We start from the raw sequence: 27046 nt of genomic DNA, 5'->3' as shown, positions 1-27046 counted from the left end.
GAGATGTGCCCTTATAACTCCAAACAACTTGCAATGTTGTTGAGATTTTGAGTTAGGCCATTTGCGTTTTTTACAAGATCTAGATGATGTACCCAACTCAAAGTGTAATTTTTGGTTGAGGGTGGTCATACAAACCCCAAAAATGCAAAAACATCAAAATCAATTTTTTTTTAGATGTGACCTTATAACTCCCGAGGTGCGATATATGGTACCTTCAACAACCTGCACCATACCTACATTTCAATGGCATCAATTCTGCTTTGATCATCTTGCTTCAATGCCCAGGTTTCCGCTCCATAAGAAACCCAGAAAAACTAGTGTCCTGATTAGTCTCTTCCTCATTTTTATGGAGATTTTCTGGTTGGTGGTGACTTTTCTCAACCAAGACATTGCTGCTTTTCCAAGAGCTATCTTCTAATTTCCTTGGCTGATCCTTCATCAGCACCCACAAGTGAACCCAAATAAATAAATGAGTTCACTTTTTCAAATTCATTCAGGGCTTCAGATTCTGGTAAGTATCCAGCTCTATCAACAACCATCACCTTGGTTTTCCCCCACATTTATGAGGAGTCCCAGGTCCTCACTAATCATCCTGACCAGCCTGATCAGTTCTGCCAGTTCCTCTTCATTTGCAGCTATCAAGGTGGTATCATCAGGGTAATGGAGATGGGAGATTCTTCAACCTCCCATCTTGACGCCGCCTTCCTGGTTCCCACGGCTTTTTGCATGTTGTACTAAGGCACTATAGCTTCACTCAGGTGAAATCGCTCGACCATCTTTGGTGCAAAATAACAATTGAATTTCATAAAATGTCACAGTGGCGTCACTTCACGGACAGCAATGCTGTGCAGTGATTGGCTGAATGAAATCAGTGAAATCATTCATTTTGCACCAAAGATGGCCGACCAATTTCACCTGAGTGAAGCTATAGTGCCTTGGTTGTACTCACCATAGATGTTGAACAACAGAGTGGAGAGTATGGAGCCCTGCTTTACTCCTAGTTTTGGACTAAACGGATTCGACTCTTCTCCACCTACTCTCACTATCATCTTGTTCTTGTCATAAAGTGATTTGATCAGCTCAATTAAGTGCTCTGTAACTCCCATCTCACGTAGTATCTCATATAGATTTGTCCAATTGACACAGTCAGAGGCCTTTGCATAGTCAACAAAGCATAGTACCACAGGGATGTTGAATTCGCGGAATTTTTCGATTATTTGTCTGATGTTCAAAATCTGCTCTCTTGTGCTTCTTCTAGGCATAAAACCTGCCTGTTCAGGTGGAATCTGCCTATGCAAGTATGCCTTGATCCTGTTGTTGAATATTCAGAGCATCACTTTACTGGCATGTGGAATCAGTGCTATTGTGTGATAGTTAGTGCAATTCTTCGTATCACCTTTCTTGTGTAGCAGAATCCACACTGATTTACACCAATCTTCTGGCCATTCTCATTTGCGCCATAAGTTGTTGCATGTCTTCCAGATCACCTTCTCTGCTTTCTTACCCACGGACTGTAGTATCTCAGTCTCAATACCATCGCATCCAGACACTTTGAGTTTTCATAACACCTGAAAAACCGCATTTTTTCCTCATGTGTTCTTCTACAAAACATTACCATAGTTTTATACAAACCTTGTTAGAGGTTGTGTGAAATTTGTTTGTGAATTCACTTGTTCTTTTGAATAAAATGATGAAATTGAATGAAAGGGGAGGGGAGAAGAGGGGGCAAATCTTGAAATCTCATGTGCCATCAATGCCATCATGTGAAAAAAATATCAAAAAAATCTATTAGAACGTTTTTAAAAAATTGAAAAAACCTAGAAGACTTGATTATCATTTTTTTGGGAGGAGGAGGAGGGGGAGGAGGGGGTAACTTCTAGTAGATTGTTCAACATTAACGTGGTACAAAATTTCATTTATTTAGGAGTACAAAAAAGACACAAAAAAAGCACGAGTTTAGCTTTCGGGATTTTAGGAGACACTTTGATGACAGGTATCATAACTATCTAGTCATTTTATTATGATTTATGACTTTGTCCTTATTTTCAATTTTGGTCCAGTCCCTTTTTTTCAGAAAGTCCTTTTTGAGTCCTTACTCCTTATTTTCGTGATATGCTTGGAAAAAATTATTTATGCTTGTATGTAAAAAATAGAGAAGTAAGAAAATAATTCCTCATTTTTTATTTTTTCCTATTTGAGAAAAAAGTGGTACCAGTAGCACCTCTCCACCCCCGCTTCATTTGAAAAAAAATGAAAAAAATCAATTCATGAAAATTCTTTATTCAAACATTTTTCCCAGTATCCCCTTTTCAAGGAAAAATTTTCTCTGTTCCTTCAAATCATATTAGCCCCCTAGTAAGGACTAAGGATCGCCCCAAAATTGAAAAAAATCAAAGAAAATGAGAATGAATCAAAAATAGGGGAAAATTTTTGAAAATATCTCATTTCCACATTATAATTGTTTTATACATTATGTATAATCCCCCTTTTGAGAAAAAACGTTCGTCAAAAATGAAGTTGGCTCTCTTGTACGCAGCCCCCTCCCCCACGAAAATTGTAAAAAAGAAAAAAAACATAAAAAATGGTGGTGGAAGGGGCGGGGAAAATGGATTGAATCTTGAAATATTATCAGTGACGTAGCCAAGTGGAGAAGCTAGAGAGATTGCGCTATTCCCTTGCAGTTGAAAATTTAAAATAAAACACACAAAAATGAGTGTTCTTTGAACCAATTTTTCGACAAATTTTCGCTCGAGTAGTACTTTTGCCTTCATTTTCCAGGAATAATTATACATTATGGAGAATTCACGGAAAATTTGTCTCAAATTTCGATTTTCTTATGCCTAAAAAAATCGGTTTTGCCCCCTTTCTGGCAAAATCCTAGCTACACCACTGAATCTTAGTGAAGTAGATATGTACCTTCACGGAGAAAAATATTTTTTAAATCTCCTATTTATAATATTTTAAAAAACTGGAGACACTTTGAAGATTCTTGTCGATTGAAAAAAAAACAACAACAACACCTTTGATGTATATTCAAAATTCAGTTATAAAACTTAACAATACTCCGAATAACTTCGATTAAAGCAGCGAAAAATAACGACGAACATATAGAAATGAGTACGAGATCTTTCAATAAGCACAAATACACTTTAATAGTTTTATGTTCCTTCTGGACTAGCATCAGAATATGAAAAAAGATGGGCATTGTTTCCTCCATTAATATCGCCATAACTCCTGCTAAGCTGGCCATTATTTTAAAATCAGGTAAAGTAACCGCGATGCAATAAGCAGTCATACACAGAACAATTCTTAAAACGTACTCCGCCATTATCGGATAGCTCATTTTCCGATCTTTGAATAAATTACTCCATAGTGTATCGAATATCGAGTACAAAGTTAATATAAACGAGTTGCAAATAGCAAACGTGTACAGATTCAGAATAACGAGTGTAATCAGACCATCTGGAGGTAAATTGAAGAGAATGTTTCCTTGAAGGCTGTCACCGTATTTCACATACCCCAAAAATCCAAATGTACAGTAGATCAGTACGACAGCAGATAATGTAACGTTGATGACGCCGAAAGAGCTGGTGAATGTTTTCGGATACTTCATGTCGTTCTTCAATGGCACCACTATCGACGTACACATAAAAGCTCCCAAAGACAAGCCGAAAAAATCGGGGAACTTGGTGATATCTGTGATCGCTTTGAGTTCCGAGGAACTGTCGTAATCCGTAGGAATGGACAGGATTAGAACTATGTTGATGATACAAAACGTGCTGGTCATGATCGAAAGAGGTGCTAGGAATTTCAAATTGCGGATCAAAGCCAGTGGTATTATCACTACCATCATAGCGCTGATTGCAGACACGATGGATAAATTAGCATCGCAGTAATGATTGACGATAATCTGCAAGTTTCCACCGATTGTGATCAAGAATATGGAATTAGAAATACATTTGTTGAAAACATAATGGAAATAAGTCAGGAATTTAGCGACAGGGATGAATTTACGAACACTGGGTGGTCCTTGCTCGAAAATATTTGTGAGAATATCCAGGTATGTTAGATTAGGAGTCTTGAGTTTCTTGCAGAGTTCGTATTCGACCTCCATTAACAGATGTAAAACGTGTAGATAAATACAGCCTCCTAAAAAAATACCGACGATTGCGACGCCGTATCCGACGCTTCTGAAAGCGAATGGCAAAGCTAACATACCAGTTCCGATGATGGTTTTAAACATGTTGCATAACGTGCCCCAGAAATAGGTGGGATGTTGTTGATTGCCGTACGAGTGGGGATCGTAGTCTTGTGAAGATTCTTCCTTCGGTGAATTTGGTTCGCATGATGATGGTTTCTCCAGGTCATCGGTTTGTTTATTTGAATGGTTCGAAGATGAGATGCAGGTACATACTGCTGATACAGAATAATTCAACACCATTTTTCCAATTTGTAATGAACTATTTTTGGTATGAATATTATTTCAACGAAATGTAATTGAAAAATTATACGCCATACTTCGAAGCAATCGACAGCAATAATAATATGTACTTACTTGATACAATACGACATGAATTTTAGGTAGGTAGTTTAATTCGGTTTTGGTACTTGAGATTGAGATTTATGGTTCATTTCTGAAATTAAGAGCTAAATCCCTGGATCAGTCAGTGTTAAGTACATAATATTTCACGTGGTAGTAAACGTGACCGTATAAGTTTTACAAGGCGTGCTAAACAGACAAATTTATATGTAAATTGGTATCGGTGTTTTGAATGAAGGTCGAAATTGATAAGATTCTATCAAACAGAGTCCGCATTGTGATGCTCACTTGAAATGAGTCATTGTTGGTTTTGTTTCGAAAAAACACCATGTCATGAAATGTCAGGTCTAATTTTATCCTTTGGTTCTTCATTTAAAAAAAAATAATAAAATTGCACCTTTTGGGGAACTTGTAACCTCCGGGAAATTGAACTCCAAAAAATTTAAAGATTTCTGGTACTTACCTGGTCTTGATATGTCGAACCTTTCCTTCAAGGAAATATCATCCGGTAAAAAAAAAATTTTGAACCAGGCACAGAGGAATCGAAAGAAGTCTTCGAAATACTCCAACAGCTAAAATTTAAAGTGAGGAAATTCTGTTTTCAATTTTTGGGGAAATTTCACAAATTCAAAATCGCTCAATTTCTCATGAAGAAAAATCAAAATTTGATTGTGATCCTTTCGATTGATTTAGATACATATTTTCAATGTTTTTGTGTCGGTTCAAATCCAAAATTTTCTTCAGCGATTATTATTTTGAAAGAAAATGAAATATTCGTGGTTCGTTATTCGTGTACACATGAAGAAGAAAAACTCCGTAGTGAATTTAGAATTTTTGGTGTGTGGGGGAAGGGAGGGGTCAAGTGGAGAGTTTTCCAAAAATATGGGTGATAAAGGTAGTGAGAACATGCATGGGTTTTTTCAAAAAAAAAAATTCCGTTAGATACCATACGATTAACTTCTAGTAATTTTCAATTACCTAATAATGGGGAGGGGTCAATTTGACAAATTTTATAACACTTTATGTAGTTTTGACAAATCATCATTCAGTTTTGAGAATTCATTAGTACACGATTAATTCTTGGTATTTTTCAATAAACAAAGCACTTAAACAGTCAGTGCAAAATTTTACCCAAATGAGTCGTTTTCTCAAATTTTGGTCGTTTTCTGATGGTCCATCAATTTTTTTTGATGTTCTTGAGTGATTTTCACAACCAATTTCAGTATTTTTATGATACTTTATTTGTGAATATTCATTTCTGGCTCTTCATTGAACATCAAGGTCGTCAGAAATTTCACTTTGGCCTTAGGTATATCTGTTAATTGATCAATAATTTTATAACTAGATAAATAACCAATCCACCTCAATTTTTGTTTGTTTCAGGTGAGTGCAAATTTCTTTCCAAAAATGATAGAATATGAACTTGGGTATGAGAATAAGTGAGTAATTTTATAATCCTTATGAGAAAAGTTATGTAAGTCACTTCTAGTTCTTGTTACCTTTCATCTTCAATGTCAAATTTAAAAAAAAAATTCTAAAATCACAAAATTTGAAAATTAGCTGAAATAGTTGTCTATCTGGTTTGAATCTGGGTGATCTGATTTTCGGAATACAAATTTGGAAACAGTAGATCAAATTTTCGAGTTCGCAAATAATTTTGATTTTTAATGAATTTTTAAAAAATTAATCTCGGACACGTCAAAAATGAAAAAAAGCTGAAATTTGGCGTGTGCCCTGTTTTTGACCCTCCAAATCGTTTGGAAACGGTTTCAAACCATTTTGAATAGTAGTTCCGGAGCACTCTAGCAGATTTTTGAAAATTAAAATTTCCACAGCTTTTTACACTATTGAGTTGTTGAAATGAAATTTACTTATTATACCATTTTTAATATGCAGAGTCGTTGATTGGAGATGGTTTTAGGCTGTTCTGGAGCCTTCGGGTATACTTTGGAAATTTCAGACTTTCTAAAAACTTGAAAAGTAATCTGAAAACCATCCAAATTAACTCGAGCATCATTTTATCTTTTCAAAATACAGGGCATCTAACAGGTAGTGAAACTAGTAAAAAAGTAGTGATTTTAAAAATGGGTATGTAACAAAATATGGAGAGAGCGCAAATGCCCACAGGACTGGACCACATCGATAATACAGGGTAGCCCAGTTATAAGTGTGCTCATTTTTTTTAATTTTTCAATTTTTTTTTTTATTTATTATTTTAATTTTGAGATCAATTTGGAGGCGAAATGGAGCATTCTACGAGAAAAATATACCGACCAAAATGGTAGAGAATTGAATTTCCAACAACCTATAAGAGATTCATTTTTCTCCAAAATGCATATTTTTTCCGTTTTTGCTCAAAATAAGAAAGTTTTACGAATATCATCGCAAGATTTTTGTTTTTTGAGAAAAATGGAAAAAATATGCATTTTGGAGAAGAATGCATCTCTTGTAGGTTGTTGGAAATTCAATTCTCTACAATGTTGGTCGATATATTTTTCTCATAGAACGCTCCATTTCGCCTCCAAATTGATCTCAAAATTAAAATAATAATAATAAAAAAAAATTTAAAAATTGAAAAAATGAGCACACTCATAACTGGGCCACCCTGTATACATACCTCTGCACAAAAAAGGGTCGAAGCTCAAATGTTCCAACTACAGAACAGTCTCCCTGATATCTCACGCCAGCAAGGTACTCCTAAACATCATACATGAACCCATCAAGTCATTTATACTTCCTCAAATACCTCCAGAATAGGCAGGTTTTGTTCCAGGAAGAGGAACAAGAGAACAAATCCTCAACATTTGTCAGATAATAGAAAAGTCCCGAGAATTAAACAAAACCATCTACCTCTGCTTCATCAATTATGAAAAAGCCTTTGACAATGTTAAGTAGAAGATGGGGAAACTGTGCATTCTCAACCCAATATTGTTCAATGCATTTATGGAGAATGGATAATGAGGGAAGCTGTAGAGGGATGGAAGAAAGGAGTTACTTATGCTAGGAGGCAGAAAAATATTGAATCTGAGATACGCAGATGACACCACAATACCTACTTACTGAAAACATCGACAACATGAAGGAGATCATGGGCAAGATTAAACAAGTTAGCCTAGCCAGGGGTCTGAAGGTGAATAAATCAACGACCAAGATGATGGTATAGACAGGGTGAATGACAACCAACCTGAGCTGCAAGAGATAGATGGAATAGAGGTAGTATAAAGCTTTGTATATTTAGGCTCCCTAATAACCCACAGTGGAGGTTCAGAAAATGAGATCAGAAGACGTGCATCAATTGCAAAAACAGCTGTAGGAAAACTCTACAGAATTTGGAAAAGCAGGGAATCACCAAGAGAACAAAATAAAAGATTATAAAAACTCTCATATTCTCAATAGGTATTCCTATAGGTATGCCTCCAAGACATGGACAGTGAAGCAAACAGACCAGAACCAGATAGATGCAATTGAAGGGCATGATGGAAGAATGGCTCCCTCGGAAAAACATAGCTGTTTTGAGAAAACTCGTTTAAATTTTTACTTTTGTTGCCAATTAAAAACTACTCAACTTATTGATTTGAGGTGAGTGTTTTTTTTTTTAATTTGAAGTGTCAGCAACAAGTATTGACCATTACCTGCCAAATAATTTATCCACATCTTCGAAAAAAATGAGATTTAAAAACTCGTGTCAGAGGTCCTTTTCCCATTAAGTTGATTTTGATTTTCATCAACTTCATCTTTTAACGTGATTAAATGGAAAACCAAGCATTGTAGAAGAAAGCTAATGACATGATGTCAATTGGAAATTTGATTCTCTACAACTTTGTTTGCTTGAAATTTTTGTAGGATCCTTCCACTCACCTCCAGATCAGTTTTTTTTCCATTAAGCTGATTTTGATTTTTATTCACATTCATCTTTTACGTGATATAAATCAAAAACTAAGCATTTTAGGAAAAAACTAACGACATTATGTCAGTTGGAAATTTAATTCTCTACAACTTTGTTTACCTGAAATTTTTGTAGGATACTTCCTTTCACCTCCACATCCATTTTTATGAAACTGTAACACGTACCTACAGTATGGTGTTACACCGATTGAGATGTTTTTATTCAAAGAGGCATGAATAAAACATCATCTAGCTTGCTCTAGGAACAAGATCATGAACTGAAACTCACACCTAAGGTAGCCAAGACTTCAAGGAACTCAAATCACGAAAGTGAGGGGAAAAAGGGCCTCCGGCTGAGAAGGCCCCTTTCCATCAGGCCCTTCAATTGAAATGTATTGCTATAGACAAATGCTTAAAACCTCATAGACCAAGAAAAGAACAAACAGGTCAATACTGGAAGAGCTATGTGTTGAAGATAGACTCAGCACCATTATAAGAAAGAGGATCCTGAGATATTTTGGACATATAGTGCGTTAAGACAACCTAAAGAAGCTGACTGTACAAGGACAAGTAGAGGGAAAGAGGTCGCGATGGAGATCGCCCACAAGGTACACGGACCTTATCAAAAAGGCTACAGGGCTCACCCTTAGGGAATGCACAAGACAGACTGAAGACAGAGAAGGTTGGAGGCAGCTGATTGGGGAGGCTCCATAGTCACGATGCTCGGATACAAGTGAACGATGAAGAAGAAGTAGTGAATTTAGTCAAAAAGGTAGTGAAAAAATGAAAAAATTCAAACGCGCAACAAAAACCTTCAAGTTATCGAAGAAATTGATTAAAATTAAATTTAAAAATACTTTGTATACAAATTTTCTTCCAATTTCAATTTTTTCAAAAATTTTCCTGTGAAAAATTTGATTCTGTGAATTTTTTTGTGTGTGTGTTTGGGGAGGGGTCGAGTGGAGAGCTCTCTAAAAATTTGATTGAAGAAAGGCAGCCAAAAAGTAGTGATTTTTTCAACAAAAAAATTCTGCTGTTGGGAAATTTTTTAAATGTATTCTCGTAATAATTTTGTAGAATTCCAACAAAAAGTACTTTTGGTAACTTCTTCCTGATCTGATAAAACTTCATAATTCTGTATTGTAAGCAAAATCACGTTGTAATCCAAAGCGAACTATTGGACCAAAAAAAAAAAAATCATGTACTTATTCTCATTTTCAAATGCAAAGTTTTTCACACGCAGCTAAGAAAATACACCATTCAAATTTCGCCCCACTTTCCGATAACTCAAACATTTAAAAGAATTAGGTTTTTCAAGGACATCTCCAATATTTACACAATATACCCTGTATCTCTCATTACAAATCCCTTATCGCGTTTCTGTATTCTGCGAGTTACGTTGTTGTGCCAGTTGGAAATGCCACTTCACTCAACGTTTAACCGTGTTCCATGTAGCTGGCGAATCGAATCAAACAACCACTCGAACATTTACGCGCTTCACAGTTCACCTATCAATTCGTCGTAGCTTGTCACAGCACACACGAATGACAAATTGTAAATTCCCCGGATACGTATCACATTGCGGTGCGGTGAAAACGGCAGCGGCAGGGGGGCAGATGCAATTAAAATCCCGAAATTCATTAGTTTTTTTTTCCTCGTGGCTCGTCTACGAATAAACTCGCTTTTGGCAAACTGGCACGAAAATTAACTCGTTTTTGTGTTTCTGCTCGAAACTCGAAGCCGACGACGCTGGAGCTGGGCAAATGGAGGAAAAAAAGCGCGGCGCGAGGAGGCGGAGAAGAAAATCCCGCTATCGTTACCCACTTAATTACGACGTGAAAATTTATACGAGAAAAAAACCTCTTTTGGTTGCGAATAAACGAGAAAACGACTCCATTTTTCATAACTATTTGAAATTCTTGGCTGCAACATTTTAGTTGTCAATTTTCTCAAAATGACGGAGCTTTTCTCGGTGAAAATTTTCCAACGACTTTATCGAAAATCTCGTCGTAATATTTCTTCGCCGGTGCTTTTTTTTCTCCTTTCTACTTCGCGTTCGTTGTTGTACGAGTATTCGTTGCCAAAAGAGAATAAACGCGCGCAGTTCGGATTATTTTATTAAGTTTACAATGCGGACTCCGGCACACGTTTTACCAATTTAAGGCCCGAAAAAAAAAATTCCTCCAGATACGACCTTAGTTGTAGTTACTCTTAGCCGGTAATATAATTTTGCCGCTCAACACGCGAATGTGAAATGGGTAAAAGTTGAAAAATTAAAGTACCAAGTTTAAATTATCATTAAATTAGAAAAAAAAAAAACTTTTTTCACAAAAAGGTTAAACTGTGTTCGACGCGCGCGGTAACATAAGTTTAAAATTGGCTATTTGTGTTGGCGTCTACGCGCGCAAATTGCATCGACAACTTTTACCCGACCATTTTGCACGCTTCCTCGAATCCATCCTCCATCGCCGCGCCGATGTAATTAGTTTTTATTTATCAAAAACCCGCCATCATTCGTCCCCCCCCCCCCCGCCCCCTACAAACCTGCGTGTACCGTGTTTAACAACAGGTACCTATACAGCCGAGTTTGACATTCCATTCACGTGCCAAGCGTGTCTCCTTAAAATGCCAATCTTGCCAATCTTACGGAATTTTTTTTCTTTCGTTATTCATTTTTCATTTTTTTCATCCGTATGCGCTTCATCTGCTCTTTCTGGCTGCTCATTTTGTTTTTCTCATCGCTCGGAGACGAGAATAAACTAAAAAATATGTCTATTCTAATCGAATCTTAGCGAATCACACGTTCGGCAAATCTTACTTTACAAATAAGTTCTCTGTCTCTATCTCGTTTTACGTTTCTTTTCCTTTTTTTTTTATACACTCAATCAAATCTGATGTTAACTTTTGTTACGCCTTCGTCTTTGAACGTCGTTGTACTCGTAGTCGTACTAGAGTAAATATGTTTAACCGCGTCGACTTAAACCCGATTTTTTTGCCGAATTTTCCTGCCAAATGTGAAAAATCACGTATAAAAATAAAGTGAGATTGCAAAAAGGAAAGGGAAAAAGTACTCGTAGAAATGTTGGAATTTTCGCAGATTGAATTCGTAAGTACGTAGGATGTCTCGAGACTACGAAGGACTTGGCTTGTATTCCTATACGAGTTCCTGTTGCCTATTAATTTGTGACATTCAAAATTCTGTTTTTTGGAGTTCATCAATTCGGAATTGAGGGAGAAAAGAGGTCTCGAATTAGTCATTCAATTTGAACCATACGATTTTTGACGAGAATTTTTTTTATGTATGTTTGGGGTCATTCCATGTCAATTCGACCAACGTTTTTGAGTCATGTCTTTCGATTTCGCTCTGGGGGGCTTCAATTATTTTCAGATTGTCTTGAGGTACTCAACTTCAGCAGCACATTCCTCCAAAGCTATGATGATACTTTGATCAAAACTGATTTCAGAGTTCGAAAGGGCATTGCATTTTGAACTTTTTAAGCATTTTGAAATCTTCACAAGTTGAAAGTTGAATTTTCAAATTGAAAGTTCAAATTTTAAAATGGTGCTATAAGTGGGAGCTACCAATTAAAATTCTGAAAAAATCGCCATAGATGAACCTCTTGATGTTTTTTCGAAATATTCAATTTTCGAGATGGGACATTTCTATGGTGAGGGAGCACCCCCTCCCCAAAATTTGGGCGAAACTTTCAAAAAAAAATCTGAGGCATATGATATATCGGATTGTATGTTTTTGGTGACGCTGAACACGAATATGACGTCAGATTTTTGATTGGACCCCATTCATGGCCCCTAGCACCTCTCCAAATGTGGTAAAAGTTCAAAAAAGGGCTTCGTTCGTGCGACACATGAAATAGTATGTTTTTGGTGACGCTGAACATGAATATGACGTCAGATTTTTGATTGGGCCCATCCACGGCCCTCAGCACCTTCCAAAAAGGGAGGGTAACCTAAAAAAAATGGTTTCTTCATTCGTGTGACACATGAAATAGTAGAACATTATGTTTTCGATATCGCTGAACACTAATATAGCCTTAGTTTTTCAAATTGACCTCTCTCATGGCTCCCAGAACCTCCCCAATGGGTAAAAGTCCAAAAAATTTGTTGGGGGCCGACGCCGTGGATGAGACCCGATCAAAAATCTGACGTCACATTCGTGTTCAGCGTCACCAAAACATGCAATTCGATGTATCACATGCCCCAGATTTCTTTTTTTTTTAAGTTTTGCCCAAATTTTGGGGAGGGGTGCTCGCTCTCCATTAAAATATCCCATCTCAAAAAATGAATATTTCGAAAAATCATCAAGAGGTACATCTCTGGAAATTTTTTCAGAATTTGAATGGGAAATATATAATCGAACGATAAAAAAGTTGGTTAGCACGATAACCATTTGAATGATAAAATGTGGTTTAGTAACGGTAGTTTAGGTGGTAAGCACAGCATTTTTCAACCATTGAAAAAGGTGGTAGCCCGATAATTTTCATTGATAAACACGATATTTTTCATTGATTAGCACGATATTTTTCATCAACAAAAGAAAACGCTGGCACACAGTGGGACAGATTCATTTTTTAGGGTGTCAAAAATCATATTTCAGAAATTAATGCAAATTTTGAGGTCAATCTTTTTGATACACGGATATTTTGAGGCGCTGAATTCATTTTTGTCGTTATTTTGGTTCGAACCTCAAATGGGGGCCCCAGGAGAGGGGTGCAAAGGGGTAAATATTTTGAAAAAGTCGAGTGGCGGGGAATCGATATGTACGTTTTTTGGGCTCCAGAATTCATTTTTGACGTTATTTTGGTTCAAATCCAAAATGGTGGTCCAGTAGGGGGGGGGGGCACAAAGGCCATCAAATAGGTAAAAAAAATAAAATTTTTCGTAATTTCATTGAAAATCTGTGATTTTTCCAAGTCCAATTAGGGGAGAATCGGGATACTTTGGAAAAAAGTATTAGGCTCGGGTGAAAATTTACTGAATTTCAACTTTTCCTTGGCAGCAAAATCCATCCCATTGGGTCAAAAACGTAAACGAGGTCGTCCAGCGTTATCTCGTAAAGCTTTATTGAAATAGATAGGTAGGTACCTATGTACTAGAACACTTCATTTTTTATTCACTCGCGAAAATCTTATATGTACTTTTTGTCGTTCAGTTATCCTTATTTATCGTGGGGATCACTTATTTATCGTTCATTCTGTCAAAAACTTCTCATGGAAATTGTTTATTTTTTATTATTCTTACTATCATATCGCGCCTCGGGAGTAATAACGTCACATCTCAAAAAAGTGAAATTTTACAGAAGAGTGATTTTCTTTTTTTTTAAAAACTTGATTCATTATTTTTATCAACTTATAATTAATTGTGAGGAATGAATAGCACCTCATTTTAAAGATCTGGTATCCTATCTTCATTTAGCATAAGAACATTTTGAAAAATAAAATCTTGAAGAGGAAATATTTCAATGTTTGGAAAACATTTTGAGTTAGTACCTTTCATTAAAGTTGATGTGGAGGCGAAAGGAAGCGTCCAAAAAAAATTTCATGGTAACAAAGTTGTAGAGAATTGAATTTCCAATCGACATAATGTCGTTAGTTTTTTTCTAGAGTGCTTAGTTTTTGAGTTTTTCTCAAAAAACTAAAATTTCATGATATGTGCAAATTCATTTTTCTGAAAAGTGATCAATTTAAAAAAAATTTTCCAATTGGTACAAACCAATAAAAAATGCACTCCTTGTGACTATTTCTAACTGACAAACATTCAAAACAATCAAAACTAGCTATTTGTTAACACTTTGTATGTACAAAATTTGTTCAAAAAAGGTGGAGTTTTTTGAGATGTACCCTTATAACTCCAAACAACTTGCAATGTTGTTGAGATTTTGAGTTAGGCCATTTGCGTTTTTTACAAGATCCACATAATGTACCCAACTCAAAGTGTAACTTTTGGTTGAGGGGGGTCATACAAACCCCAAAAATGCAAAAACATCAAAATCATTTTTTTTTTTAGATGTGACCTTATTACTCCCGAGGTGCGATATATATCGTGGATACCACCTAATTTATCGTTCGGTTTTTAAGAAATCGTGCAATACATTTTTTTATTGTGAAATACTTACACTTTTTGATCGTGCAATCCTCTTTTTTATCGTGAATACTTATTTATCGTGCTAACCCCCTTTTTAGAGTAACGATAAATTGCACCCAATTTTAATTGGTAGCTCGCACTGACAGCGTCATTTTAAAAATTTCAACTTTCAACTTTTGAAAATTTCAAAGTACTTGGAAAGTTTAAATGCAATGCCCTTTCGAACTCTGAAATCAGTTTTGATCAAAGTATCATAGCTTTGGAGGTATGCGCTGCTGAAGTTGAGCACCTCGAGACAATGTGAAAATAATTGAAGCCCCCACCCTCCCCCAGAGGGGACTGGTACCAAAGTGATCGCGGGTATCTTACTTATTTGGTGAGAAGACATTGTAAAAAAAATTGAGCGAAATCAAAGGGCATGACTTTCAAAATCGTATTTTTTGGTCAAATTGACATGGAAATATCCTTGGGTGTCCTGTCTGAGATTTGTGGAACGCTTCTGATTAATTTTGGGTGATTAGTTGGAGTGTTACAGTCCGGAAAATAGTTGGCTCAGTTGCGACTGCGGCCACACTAGCTCAAGACAGAGAGGAGTGGCGGTCGTTGTTGGGGGCACACTAGTCGCTTGCGACTATGGCGTTGATGATGATGAATTGATTATTGGAAACTTGGAGGAAAAAATTTGCCAGTTTTCAGTATCTGGAGTCTATCTGATTGGAAAGTATTTTACAAAATTCTATGTACCATTATTCATATAATTTGGTCACAAATTTTGAAAATAATCTCTCTAACTCTACGGTGGTTTAATCACCAACATTCTTAATGACGACTGATGTAATTTTCGTAAAAATCGTTTCATCTACTGTTTTAGCAATGGATTGACGCAAAACGAAATGGGAACTCACATAAAAACCATCAGCCAGCAGGAAACGTGAGATAACAGCTTCCTTTCAAATTGAAATAAAATTTACAGTGGGTAATGTTGCATAATGTTAATATTATATCATCGATCATGAATCTCATTTTGTGTGGGTAGTGTCGATGTAATCGCGTACTGGGAATGTACTCGTAATACTGTATGTGTTGTCGTGTGTTCTTTTCGTGTAACATATCAATTTCATAGTGATCTGTGATCGATTTTCGTCTTAATGCAGATGACGAATCAAGAAAAGCTACTGTCTGCGTTCAAGGAGAGAAGAACTGAAGATTTCCGAGAACTCCTAAAGTATTGGGATATAAACGTTGATTATTTTTACGGAGAGCCAGATAATGGGACGTTATTAGATTTGGCCTGCAGGTTCCGGGGAATCCGGAATTCCATTTTGGTTTTCGAACTAATACGAAACGGTGCTAAAGTTTGGCGCAAGGATGAGAAGACTGGTAAACTAAAGATACATGAAATTTTCAATAATTCAGATCGATATGTATTGTACTATCTTTGGAAGGGTGTACACATTTTATCCAGATCAGGAAATGATAATGCTAATATTATGAAATTAGCTGTTGAAGAAAAGGACATCGACGCAATTACGCTTCTAGCTCGCTCTTATTCCTTAGTACATTGTTTATTTTCGCAGTGTGATCTAGAAGCTCAACACCTGATTCTGCTCCAAGGAAGCGTAGATGCAGTTCGGCTGTTCATTGCGTACTTCGACGTGGATGTGGAATTTCAAAAGGATTCTCAGGGAGGTGTTTTTAGTTGCCGCGAAATAATATTGCAAAAATATCCGCAGCTGGAAGCAGAGCTTCCAACACGATCACGGAGCGAACTGCAGGAGATTTTATTTTTATACTTGGAAGAATATGTTCCTGAATTATTTGTCAGGAGAATAGCCGAAATTGACACAGAAATGCTGAATGATGGACGACAAGAAGATACTGGGTTCACGTACTTACATGTAGCATGCGAACACGATTACATCGACGTCGTGGACGCGTTGTTGAAAAAAAACGTCCACCTGAATGAGTTTATTTCATATTTCAATGAATATGCACAAAATGTGACGCCAATAATGCTGACTGCTTTTAGAGGTCACTACGAAATATTCAAGAAACTCTTAGCCATACCTAAAGTTCAACTGCAAAATGCAGGTGGATCAGTTTTGCATTTAGTATTGCACGGTATGCAATCTATGCAAGTTCTCAATAACTCAACAGACGGTCATCGTATGATCCTGGAATTACTTCTAGAACTGCGCAAATTTGGCGATACTGATGAACAAGAACATAAAAGACTAAACATAGATCACGCAGACAAGAGCAATAGGACAGCTCTTCATTATGCGTTAAAATTCAACAACGATTTCGCCATCAAGTTACTTCTTAGAGCAGGTGCTAAATTGCATCTAAAGGATCAATGTATCTTGACTTCGATTTCAGCTAAAGCCGTAGAGGACTATTTTGATGACTGCATTTGCTCAACTAGAGAATGCATTTGGGCCCAGAATGATGAGCACCATTCAATTATATTCCGCTACAAAATATTCACACAACTAGACTTATATTCCATTGCTACCAAAAGCAAAGGGAATTTCTTTGCTCGATTCGAATCAGTAACCGAAATGAGAAAACTATACAAGCATCCACTCACAAAAAGCTTTCTCTATTTGAAATGGCATCTCGTTAAAAAATATTACTACATTAATTTGACATTCTATATATCATTTTGTTTGACTCTGAACGCGTATATTTTCCAAATTCAACACTGTTTACCATCATTGGTCAATTTCAAGAGTTCGGGATCAACTGATATGGCGAGTAATCAGGATGCATCTTCGATTCTATGCGACGTATCATTGTTCATGTGGCTAATAACGTTGCTGTTTTACATCGTACTTATTTTACGAGAATTGTGCCAATGCTTCGTATCATTTCGAGACTACGTCGGTATACCAGAAAACTGGTTGGAAATAACGATGATAGTGGTGATTGGTTTTCTCTTCGCGAATAACACCAGTTCGCATTTAGCAGCCACCGCTATTCTGATGTCATGGATCGAGTTCATATTATTACTCGGTAAGCAACCGTCACTCTCAATCTACATAGAAATGTTCAAAAAGGTGTCGTTGAATTTTGCCAAATTTCTGCTTTTATACTCGATTCTGGTCGCATCTTTCGCATACAGCTTCTTCATTTTATTCAGAAATAAAACCAGGGAACGCGCATCTTCGTCGCCGAATCAAACCAACGTCAATACTACAGATCGAACGAATGAAAATTCGGTGAATTCGTGGCAAGACCTGCAAATGTCGTTTATCAAATCGATTATCATGATGTCAGGTGAATTTGATGCTTCTACCCTACCACTTGATTGGAATTTTAGTTATGGCCACGTGTTTTTCGTGCTTTTCGTCTTCTTAGTCACCATGGTACTTTACAATTTACTGAATGGTTTGGCCGTCAGCGATACGCGCGCCATCATGCAGGACGCTGAAGTAATTGCTCTGATATCTAGAGCGAAACTCATCTCGCAGATAGAACGCCTCAGCATAAGCAATCCATTCCGCCATGCTTTCAAATGTAGAACAACCGAACAACTTGAAAGAGGATACATATTTTTGCGCCATCAATTATTTGGAAAGGAGATATTCATTATTGAAACAAGGCGGGTTTACGTATACCCAACCAAAACTAACAGAATAAAAATCAACGGTAAAAATTTTGGCAAAATGCCGTCCATCATTGTAAAACGTGCTGAAGAAATTTTAGAAAAACGAAAACAATTCGAACTAGCCAAAAATCAAAATCAAAATTCGTTGATGTAGTATAGATGGCTATAATCTTGGAAGCCTTCGCATACTTGAACAAAATTGAAGCTAGATGTCGTTACTTGAAGTCAGATTCGGTGTGTTGTGGAACTTTTGAATCTGGTTTCAAGTAACTTATGATTTTTCCGTTTAAGAATTAGACGTACGTTTCCGTGTTCTTTTTCATCTTTTTTGATTTATGTTATGATGTATTTTTTAATGTGATATTTTTTCATTTATTATAATGATTTGAGCTTGATTGACTTTCGAGACTTATTTCGCGATTTATTTATTTATTACCTGGTGCTGACTTCATCGAGATGGCTGAGTAGAAGCCTAGCAACGGAGTTGCCGGTAATGGCAATTCTGCCATGATGTGGTGAGTGAGTGTTAGGTAAAATGCCCCTTTACGATATACCTTGATTATGAGGTTTTAGACTTAGTGATGTAAAAAAGAAATAGCCGAATTTGGCTTAGATTTAGTTTATTTATTGAAATGGTTCGATTATGAATCGCGATATAGGACTTCGGTCCTCTATATAATTTTTCTAAATTGAAATATCTCGATTTTTGAGATTAACTTTCTGACCTACATTCACAATGGTGAAGTAATCGAATCAAATGTTATGTATTTGATCTACCTTTGAAGCCTAAAATCATATCGAGATTTCATCTCGATACCTTCTTGGCCTTTTCTAAATTTATTATCGTGTAGAAGATTCTTTTGTTTCTTATGGTCATGGAAACTGATTTAATGAAGGTTATGTGGTGTAACTAGGTTTTTAATTCCATCCTATCTCATTCCTACTTCCCTATGCTCGTATTATTCCATTTCCTATTTATCTTCTTCCGATACCTATTTTCCTACCTATTTATGCAATCTTACGAACCTTATATTCCTTGAATAAAAAACTTTATTTTCTATTTCTATACCACATATACTTTTATGGCGCCCAACGTGGGGCTCAAGGGAGGTTCCTTGAGTTAAAACTCCACTCAAAATTCCTTTTTATTTCGTGTTCAAAAAACACCTTTGGTTTGGGTTTTTATGCCTACTCAATTGAATCAGTTTTCATTACACCTATTCCTTTTAGTTGCCACATGTAACGTAACGTAATCGGATAAAGTCTTAGATAGGATGGCAACGTAAACTAACGTAATAAATGGTGCTTGAAAAATTAATCTTCGTAATAAATAGGCATGAAAATTCTGGTTAAAATTCGAATAAACCTAAATGCACCGAATACATGCTATCAAAAGATAAAACTTCAAGGTTGTAAATCGAGAGTATTTAATTGTCCAATGATTCGTTCACGTACATTCGTGTTATAATACCTCGAACATGCCATAAAATAACCTTGAAATAATGAGATCTATTGGTCAAAACTTGATAATTGAATTGTGCATGTTGTACCGTAATGTATCTGTCTAATACCATATTTATCTCTCCGCTAATTTTATCAATGTATTTACGTTATATCGTTGGTATATTAAACTGAATTATTATCTTATAAGCTTACATTGTAAACTATCGAAAAAAAAAAAAAAAAAAAAAAAAAATTATTACTACGATAGTTTGAATACTTCTCACTAGGTGCCGCTTTAGTCGCTACGCATAATTAATCGTATTTTCCACTTTATAACGACTTCCATCTTGTGTGTTTTGTTATGATATTTAATGCTTTATTGTGTATTCCTTTTTCGTGATTTTTGGAAATTATTTAGCTGAATTTATATCTTTCGATATTCATAATATTTTTGTGAAGTGTTATGCTACGTGAACGAATTATCTAGCCAACAAGATGTCAGTTAGTCAAGCCGATTACGACTATGAAAATAACCGGCCTGTTAAGGTACAGTTTATAAACCATAGTGAGAGTATTCTTAGGGTTTAATTAGTTATTAGTTTAGTATTATATATCGAGATAAAAGATTATTCAAATTGGACGCAAAATTGGTATGATTACTTATACCTGGCGCCTGACGGGACGTTCGATATCATTCCCAGTTTGAATTTCTTTTAGATCGAAATGTGTTTTGTTTGTAAATATTTCCCCCTTTATTCCCCCGTCTTATGATGCTCACCACATCTCACCGGTTGCTCCATCGCGTATGATAATAACTGGATCAACTGTAATTCGATTGAATATATGCCCAAGAAATCTTCACGAAGAAGCTTTTCAATCGATTCGATTGCTGTTACGACTTCAACGACTACATTTACTCCTTCGAGTGCGATACCCTCGAATTCGACTACTTCAACTCGGCGAAGTACAAATTCCGGTAAAGTCACTCAAAGACATACTGGTCCAGTGACGAGGTCTCGTGTTACCGATTCAGTATTATTCCACGAGCTACCTCCAGTTTCTCGGAAACCGAAACCGAAAACTGCTACGGTCACTGAAGTACCGATAGATCCAAGACTATTGGTAACTTATCCGCCACCAAATTTCAACGTTCATCGACCATCAACCTCATACGTGTCATCATCAAGTATTTTTGATTTGTCCGGCATCGGTACAATACCTTCGAGTTCATCATCTTCGAACATCAGCTCCTTAACTGCAACTCCAGAGTCAGTTAAAAACTTCATTAACCGAACGTTGAATCAAAGTTCATCATCGAATTCAACCATTTCTCCAATTCAGAAACGAGTAACGTTTGGTAAATCAGTTCTCGAAATTGAGATGGAAAACTTATCACCAGCCGAACAACAACGTGTCTACGAAGAATACCTCCGATTGACAGCTGAGTCGAATGCAGCAACTGCGGCAGCCGCTGAAAAAGATGCTGAGGTTAACCGATTGCGACAAGAACTGATCAATGCTACGAACGATCCTACCGAACCTCGATCGAATGTATCAATTTCCCAGTTAGATGCTGTCACTGCGTCGTTATCACGTTCTATCGGTAAAACCATATCCGAAGAGCTAAAAAACGTTATTCCTCAACGACGTAGACGAACTCAAAACGGTGGTTACGAGGAAAGTGAACAGAATTTCCTCGAATGGGATACTCGACCCTTAATTTGGAATAATCCACCGGAAATACTAAAGCGTCATTACAAAGATTGCAAATCTTTATTAATTGTGAAACCGGTGAAATTTAACGAAGACGATGTTGACGAGAAAAATTCCAACGTCGACGTTGCTATTTCCAAAGTACAACCATGGAAAGGTTTTCGAGATCACCGTGTTGCTGAAATGTTCCTGATCGAATTTGACCAACTCTCGATACCGATTTTAAAAAATAATAAATCGTGTGTTACCGCTTTCTTCCGATTATTACGCGGTCCAGACACCGAAGACTTCGTAGCGAATACAAACCGAAAACGTGAATTCCATCATATTGCCATTGATTTCCTAACAGCCTTTAGTACTCCTGAAGTTTATCATGCCGAAGCTGAAAATTTTAGTCGAGATAAACCGGATCCTGGAAAGCTGCCATCAATCTACGCAGCATTTTGGCTGAGAAGGCTTCGTTGGAATCCGAACATCGATGCGAACTTAATCATGACTAAAATGATGAAAAAGGTTCCAATCTTTGAACGCATAATCAAAGATATCGATGAAGATGACGAAGTCGAAGAAATTATCGGCTTAATGCGTAAATACGAATGCTCTGAAAAACAAGACGATGAGAAATTCAAAGTTACGAGTGCATTATATGATGAGAAGCTCAAGTTCGATTTAGCGAGTGATCGATATCCATACAATCCATATCAACAACATCAACAACAACTTTATCGAGATCCGTATTCAACATATCGGTCGTCAAATCAAGATACCAATTCTCGTAAAGTTCCACTTCACCTTTATCGTCGCGTAAAAGAACAACCTAAGAAAAAAGATAAATCGAAAGATAAAACAGCATACGCTTTCGATGATTTCGATTACGAAACCGACAAATATGAGTATTTTGAAAAAGGTGAAGACAATAAGTACTATCGTTATGAACCACCGAGTGCTTCAATGTTAAATCACGATCCAGTCGATCCACCGGAAGATGATAATTTTGGACTTAACGAAATGGATTTAAACGGGTGATTGCAAATATCGACGGTCGTGATATTTGTTTAATGCCTGTTAAACCGACTGTAATTTCTGAAAAATCCATTAAAACCGAAATCAAGCCTGAAGTTAAATCATCACTTTTCGAGCCGACCGAACCACACGAAACTGGTATGATTTTCAAGAAGAAAATTTTATATTTCGGTAATACCGCCATGATGAATTGCCTTAGATATCTTCAGCATAATAATACGAAAGCTGGCTCATTATGTCATAATTCTGTCTCGATTAAAAAGATTCTGTCAGCTTTGAAGAAAAATGAAATCAGCGTTCCGAGTGAAATCAAGCACATTATGATTTCTGTTGGCGTAGCTGAATCAAGACAACATAAATTTGACAGTACCGAATTCCATAACGATCTCAAACAAGTTGTAAGATTATTCAAAGAAAAGTTCAATATTTCCAACATCAATCTCATTCTCGCTTCTCCGCTGTTCGATCGAGATAATGACCTCCAATATTGGAAAAACCTACAAGAAGTCAATAAATATATCTTCTTTGTAGGTAAAGATGTTGAGTACTGTACGTTTTTCAACTTGTTTTCGTACTTCGTACAACGTAAACCATTATATAAAGACGAAGATAAATGGTTCAATTACATTATCGATGGAAAAATAACTTATACCATCAAGCAAGATCGTTACAAACGTATCAATAAAGACGGTTCCGCTAACGTTTATGATTGGAATTTCGAATCTTATGAAACAATCCGTTGGAAGCTCGATAGCTTTTATTCAACATTCCAGATACATTTATTCATGCCTGCATCTCCATCACCAAAGCTCGATGATGACGTTAAAGATCGATTAATGGAACGTATCGACGGAAAAATGGTTTGTAATTTAAACTATCAAATGGAAGAAATCGTTAGTCCTGTCGATCTCGGTAGCGAAAATAAAGATATCGTTCCAAAAATTCCTATCGAATTTGGTGATATGAAAATCAACGCTTTGCTCGATACCGGATGTTCTCACGTCTTAGTGAATGAATCTCTTTATAACACCATTGTTGAAAAATATCCCGATTATAAAAGAGCAGAAATCGATGCTCGTGGTGTTAGCAAGCAATTCAAACTTGCATCTGGTAAAGGTCATCCTAAAATAACCAAGATCGCTTATCTCGGTTTCAATTTCAATGACAATCGACCAAAGAAAAACATCTATCGAATTGCCCTACTCGTTACACAAGATCTCAACGTCGATTTAATCCTTGGCCGATCGATTCAACGTGATTTCGGTATGAAGCTCGATATGGGAGCCAATAAAGTCGAAGCAAAAGATCCAGCCACAGGCAAAAAATTCGAGGTAGCTTTTCTCGATAGACAAGTCCGACCGATTAAATTCGAACTTGATCCTAAAGCTGAGAAGAAAGTTGCTGCTACCAAGTTAATAATGATGGCTGAAAAAGACTACGAGTTTAAATCCAGCGATGATGCCGAATCAATTGACGCAATAGCTTGACAGAACGAGATAGATGCGGCCATTGCAGATGCTCGTGTAAATCCAGATGCCGTTGGTAAGTTGAAAAAATTATTACATCAATTTCCAACTGTGTTTCGAAATAAAATAGGGCTCTGTAACAAATATATTCACAAACTTCGGTTTAAGGGTGGTAAAATGCCCGAGTACATCTGGACTAAAACTCGGCCTGTTCCTAAACGTTTCGAGAAAGCTGTCCAAGAGACTATCGAGAGATGGGAACGAGACGACAAAATCGTCCAACAGATGTCACATTACAAATTACCACTTGTATTTGTAGACAAAGGTGAACAAAAAGTTCGTGTGTGCATAGACGGCCGACCTCTGAACGAACATATTGAAATGCATTCCACCGAGACATCCAATATTAATAATATGCGATTTCGATTTCATGGTATGAAATTCTTTACCATCTTGGATTTTCGAGAAGGATTTATGCAGATAGGTCTCGATGAAAGCCAACATATCGTGATATCGTTCGTCGTTAATGGAGTCACATACTGTATGAAAGTTGTAGGATTCGGTACCAAAGACTCATTAGCAGCGTTTGTTCGAGCATTACAAATCGTGTTAGCTGGATGCGAGGAATTTGTTGCATGTTACGTTGATGATCTCGTTATCTTTTCTCGAACGCTCGAAGAACACTTGGAGCACATCCGTATCGTGCTTCAAAAGATCGCTGAGGCTGGAATGACTTTAAATTTATGTAAAAGTAAATGGATCCGATCTGAGATCAAATATCTCGGATTGATTCTCAGCGATAAAGGTACCAGACCTGATCCAGAAAAAGTTCAAACTGTGTTGAATTTCGAAAAACCAAGCAATGTCAATTCAATGCAACAGTATTTAGGACTTTTTCAATATTACCGCATGTACATATCCAAGATAGCTGAATGGTGTCAACCTCTTTATGATATGACGAAAAGTAAAAACGATTTTAAATGGACAGCAGAACGACTTACCTGTTTCGATAAACTTAAGAATGAGCTCGCTAAAGAAACTTTATTAATCTATCCGAACTTCGATGAGCCATTCTATGTTTATACGGATGCCAGTTCGAAGGCTATTGCTGGTGTCATCATGCAGAACCAGAAAATTGGAAAGGAGAATTGTCTTTTACCAATTGCATTTTCGTCAAGGATATTGAAAAGTCATGAGAGAAGTTACTCGATTATGGAGTTAGAACTTCTTGCAATAATGTACACTTTTACGAAGAATTATTACATGTTGCGGGGTTTCAAGATATTTCTATTTACGGATAATATAGCAGTCACTTACATGAAACGGAACGATTTGTTACCTAATCGCGTATTGAAGTGGCAATTATATCTTGAGAATTTCAATATTGAGATACGACACATCGCAGGAATCGACAACAATATCGCCGATTTTTTGTCTCGATATTCATTCCATATAACTGATAACGAACGCAATTATTCGATATTCCTGTTCGATTACGATGCTCCGAAAAGTCTCCTCGATGACTTCCGCCGGTTGTATTTCATCCAAGAACGAGATGCAAACTTAATGAATTTAGTTCGACGAAAATCAAATCGAGTTCAATACGATTCAAAACTTGGTTTATTCACATATCGAGGTAACGACGAACAATGGCGAATTTACGTTCCAGAGAAACTCCAGCGATTACTCATAGGTCACTATCACTATGAATATGGACATCTCGGTATCACTAAGTTAATTATGGTGATACGTAGACATTTCGATTGGCCAGCATTAACCACTCAAACTTATCAATTGGTTAGTCGCTGTATTTCCTGTCAAAGAGCATCTCGAGTACATAGCCGTCTGAAAGGACCAATGAAATCAATCGTTGCTAGTGAATTCAACGAAATCGTTTGTACCGACGTTTTTGGTCCAATTGCTCGAAGTACTGCTGGAACTACCTTTATTCTTGTCATCGAAGATTTATTTACCAAATTCGTTCGCCTCTATGCGATGAAACGTAATATCACGACAACAATCATTGAAAAATTCGATCGTTGGATTGCTGAATTCGGTAAACCTCGAGTAATCTTATCAGACAACGGTCCTCAATTTGCGTCTTTTATGTGGCGTGATCATTGGAACGCAAATGATATCGCTATACGTTACACATCTCGATATACACCTTCCAGTAATCCAGCTGAGCGTGTAATGACAAGGATCGGTTCATCTATTCGGAAATACATTGCCGAGAACCAGAGATCTTGGTTTCGTATCCTGCCAGAAATCGAGAAAAAGATGAACTATACCGAAAATTTAACTACTCGATGTATTCCGTTCGAGTTGGTTAAAAAACGCATCGTTCCTGATCCGATTGTCGATACCATCAAACGAAGAACGTTACCACCTGATTTAGAAGACATCGCTCGTGAGAACACTGAAAAAAACCGAAAAAGACGAGTCGAATATTTCGATAAAACCAACACCCTTACTCGATTGAAAATAGGTGATTTGGTTATGGCGAAAAAACGGATAACATCGAATAAGGAAATTGGTGTCTCTTCAAAGCTATCTTACCAGTGGCATGGTCCTTTCAAGGTCATTGGTAACAAATACTCGAACGTTTACGAATTGGAGCTCGTAGATAATCCAAACGTAAAAATGCGAGAAAACATCATGCATTTACGTATCTACGAAATAATAAAAGAGAAACCACCTGACCCTCCTCTCGTCTCTTAGAATTAAGATGTCTAGATATCATAAATTTATCATTATTCGAAATTTCATGTAACTAACAGAATTGTATATGTTTGTTTTATCTACCAACAGTTTAACGGTATCTGCCCAGAAAACCATCGCCATGAGCTGCGAGATTCGCTTATTCCGGCCGCAATGAACGATAAGAAAGATTTTGGCGTCGAGGGATATTATCCGGACATCCTCGTTGGTTCATATCGATATCCACCAATTACGTTTGTCGAGAATATCGATATCTGTCCAATACGCCACGAAATCGAGAAACGCCTATTGAATCGACCTATGGCTCAAGTTCTACGATCTGCGACCATCGAAAAATTGGTTCACAAAGCGAAACTATTCCATTTCGAATACGTCCAGCATCTTCTCCTGAAAGATACGGTTCCATACGTGAAATACGAACTTATTACAGAGTATCCGGAGGAATTTCGATCAAAGAACGTTACCGAACCATTTTCTACTCGAAATATCGTCGACACCATCTGCCACGATGAAGAAATTTTCACGCTTCCGGAGATATTCGAT

The 27046-nt window shown here is 36.7% G+C and overlaps 1 protein-coding gene across 1 annotated transcript; it reads right to left on the bottom strand.

Moving 5' to 3' along the window:
* Positions 1–3015: 3015 nt before the first annotated feature.
* LOC135833710 (proton-coupled amino acid transporter-like protein CG1139) lies at positions 3016–4533 on the bottom strand. Its single transcript, XM_065347467.1, has one exon. It carries the CDS (start codon positions 4439–4441, stop codon positions 3041–3043), a length of 1401 nt encoding a protein of 466 aa, XP_065203539.1. The 5' UTR covers positions 4442–4533; the 3' UTR covers positions 3016–3040.
* Between the last annotated feature and the right edge of the window lie 22513 nt (positions 4534–27046).

This window comes from Planococcus citri, chromosome 1 (assembly GCF_950023065.1).
Source record: "Planococcus citri chromosome 1, ihPlaCitr1.1, whole genome shotgun sequence".
In the NCBI taxonomy this organism is placed as follows: domain Eukaryota; kingdom Metazoa; phylum Arthropoda; class Insecta; order Hemiptera; family Pseudococcidae; genus Planococcus; species Planococcus citri.
Note: the sequence above shows the minus strand (reverse complement) of the source record. Positions and strands in the feature narration are given on the sequence as shown.

What these genes read in the sequence shown, in the direction of transcription:
- LOC135833710 (XM_065347467.1), bottom strand. Translation starts at nt 4,441, where the DNA reads ATGGTGTTGAATTATTCTGTATCAGCAGTATGTACCTGCATCTCATCT.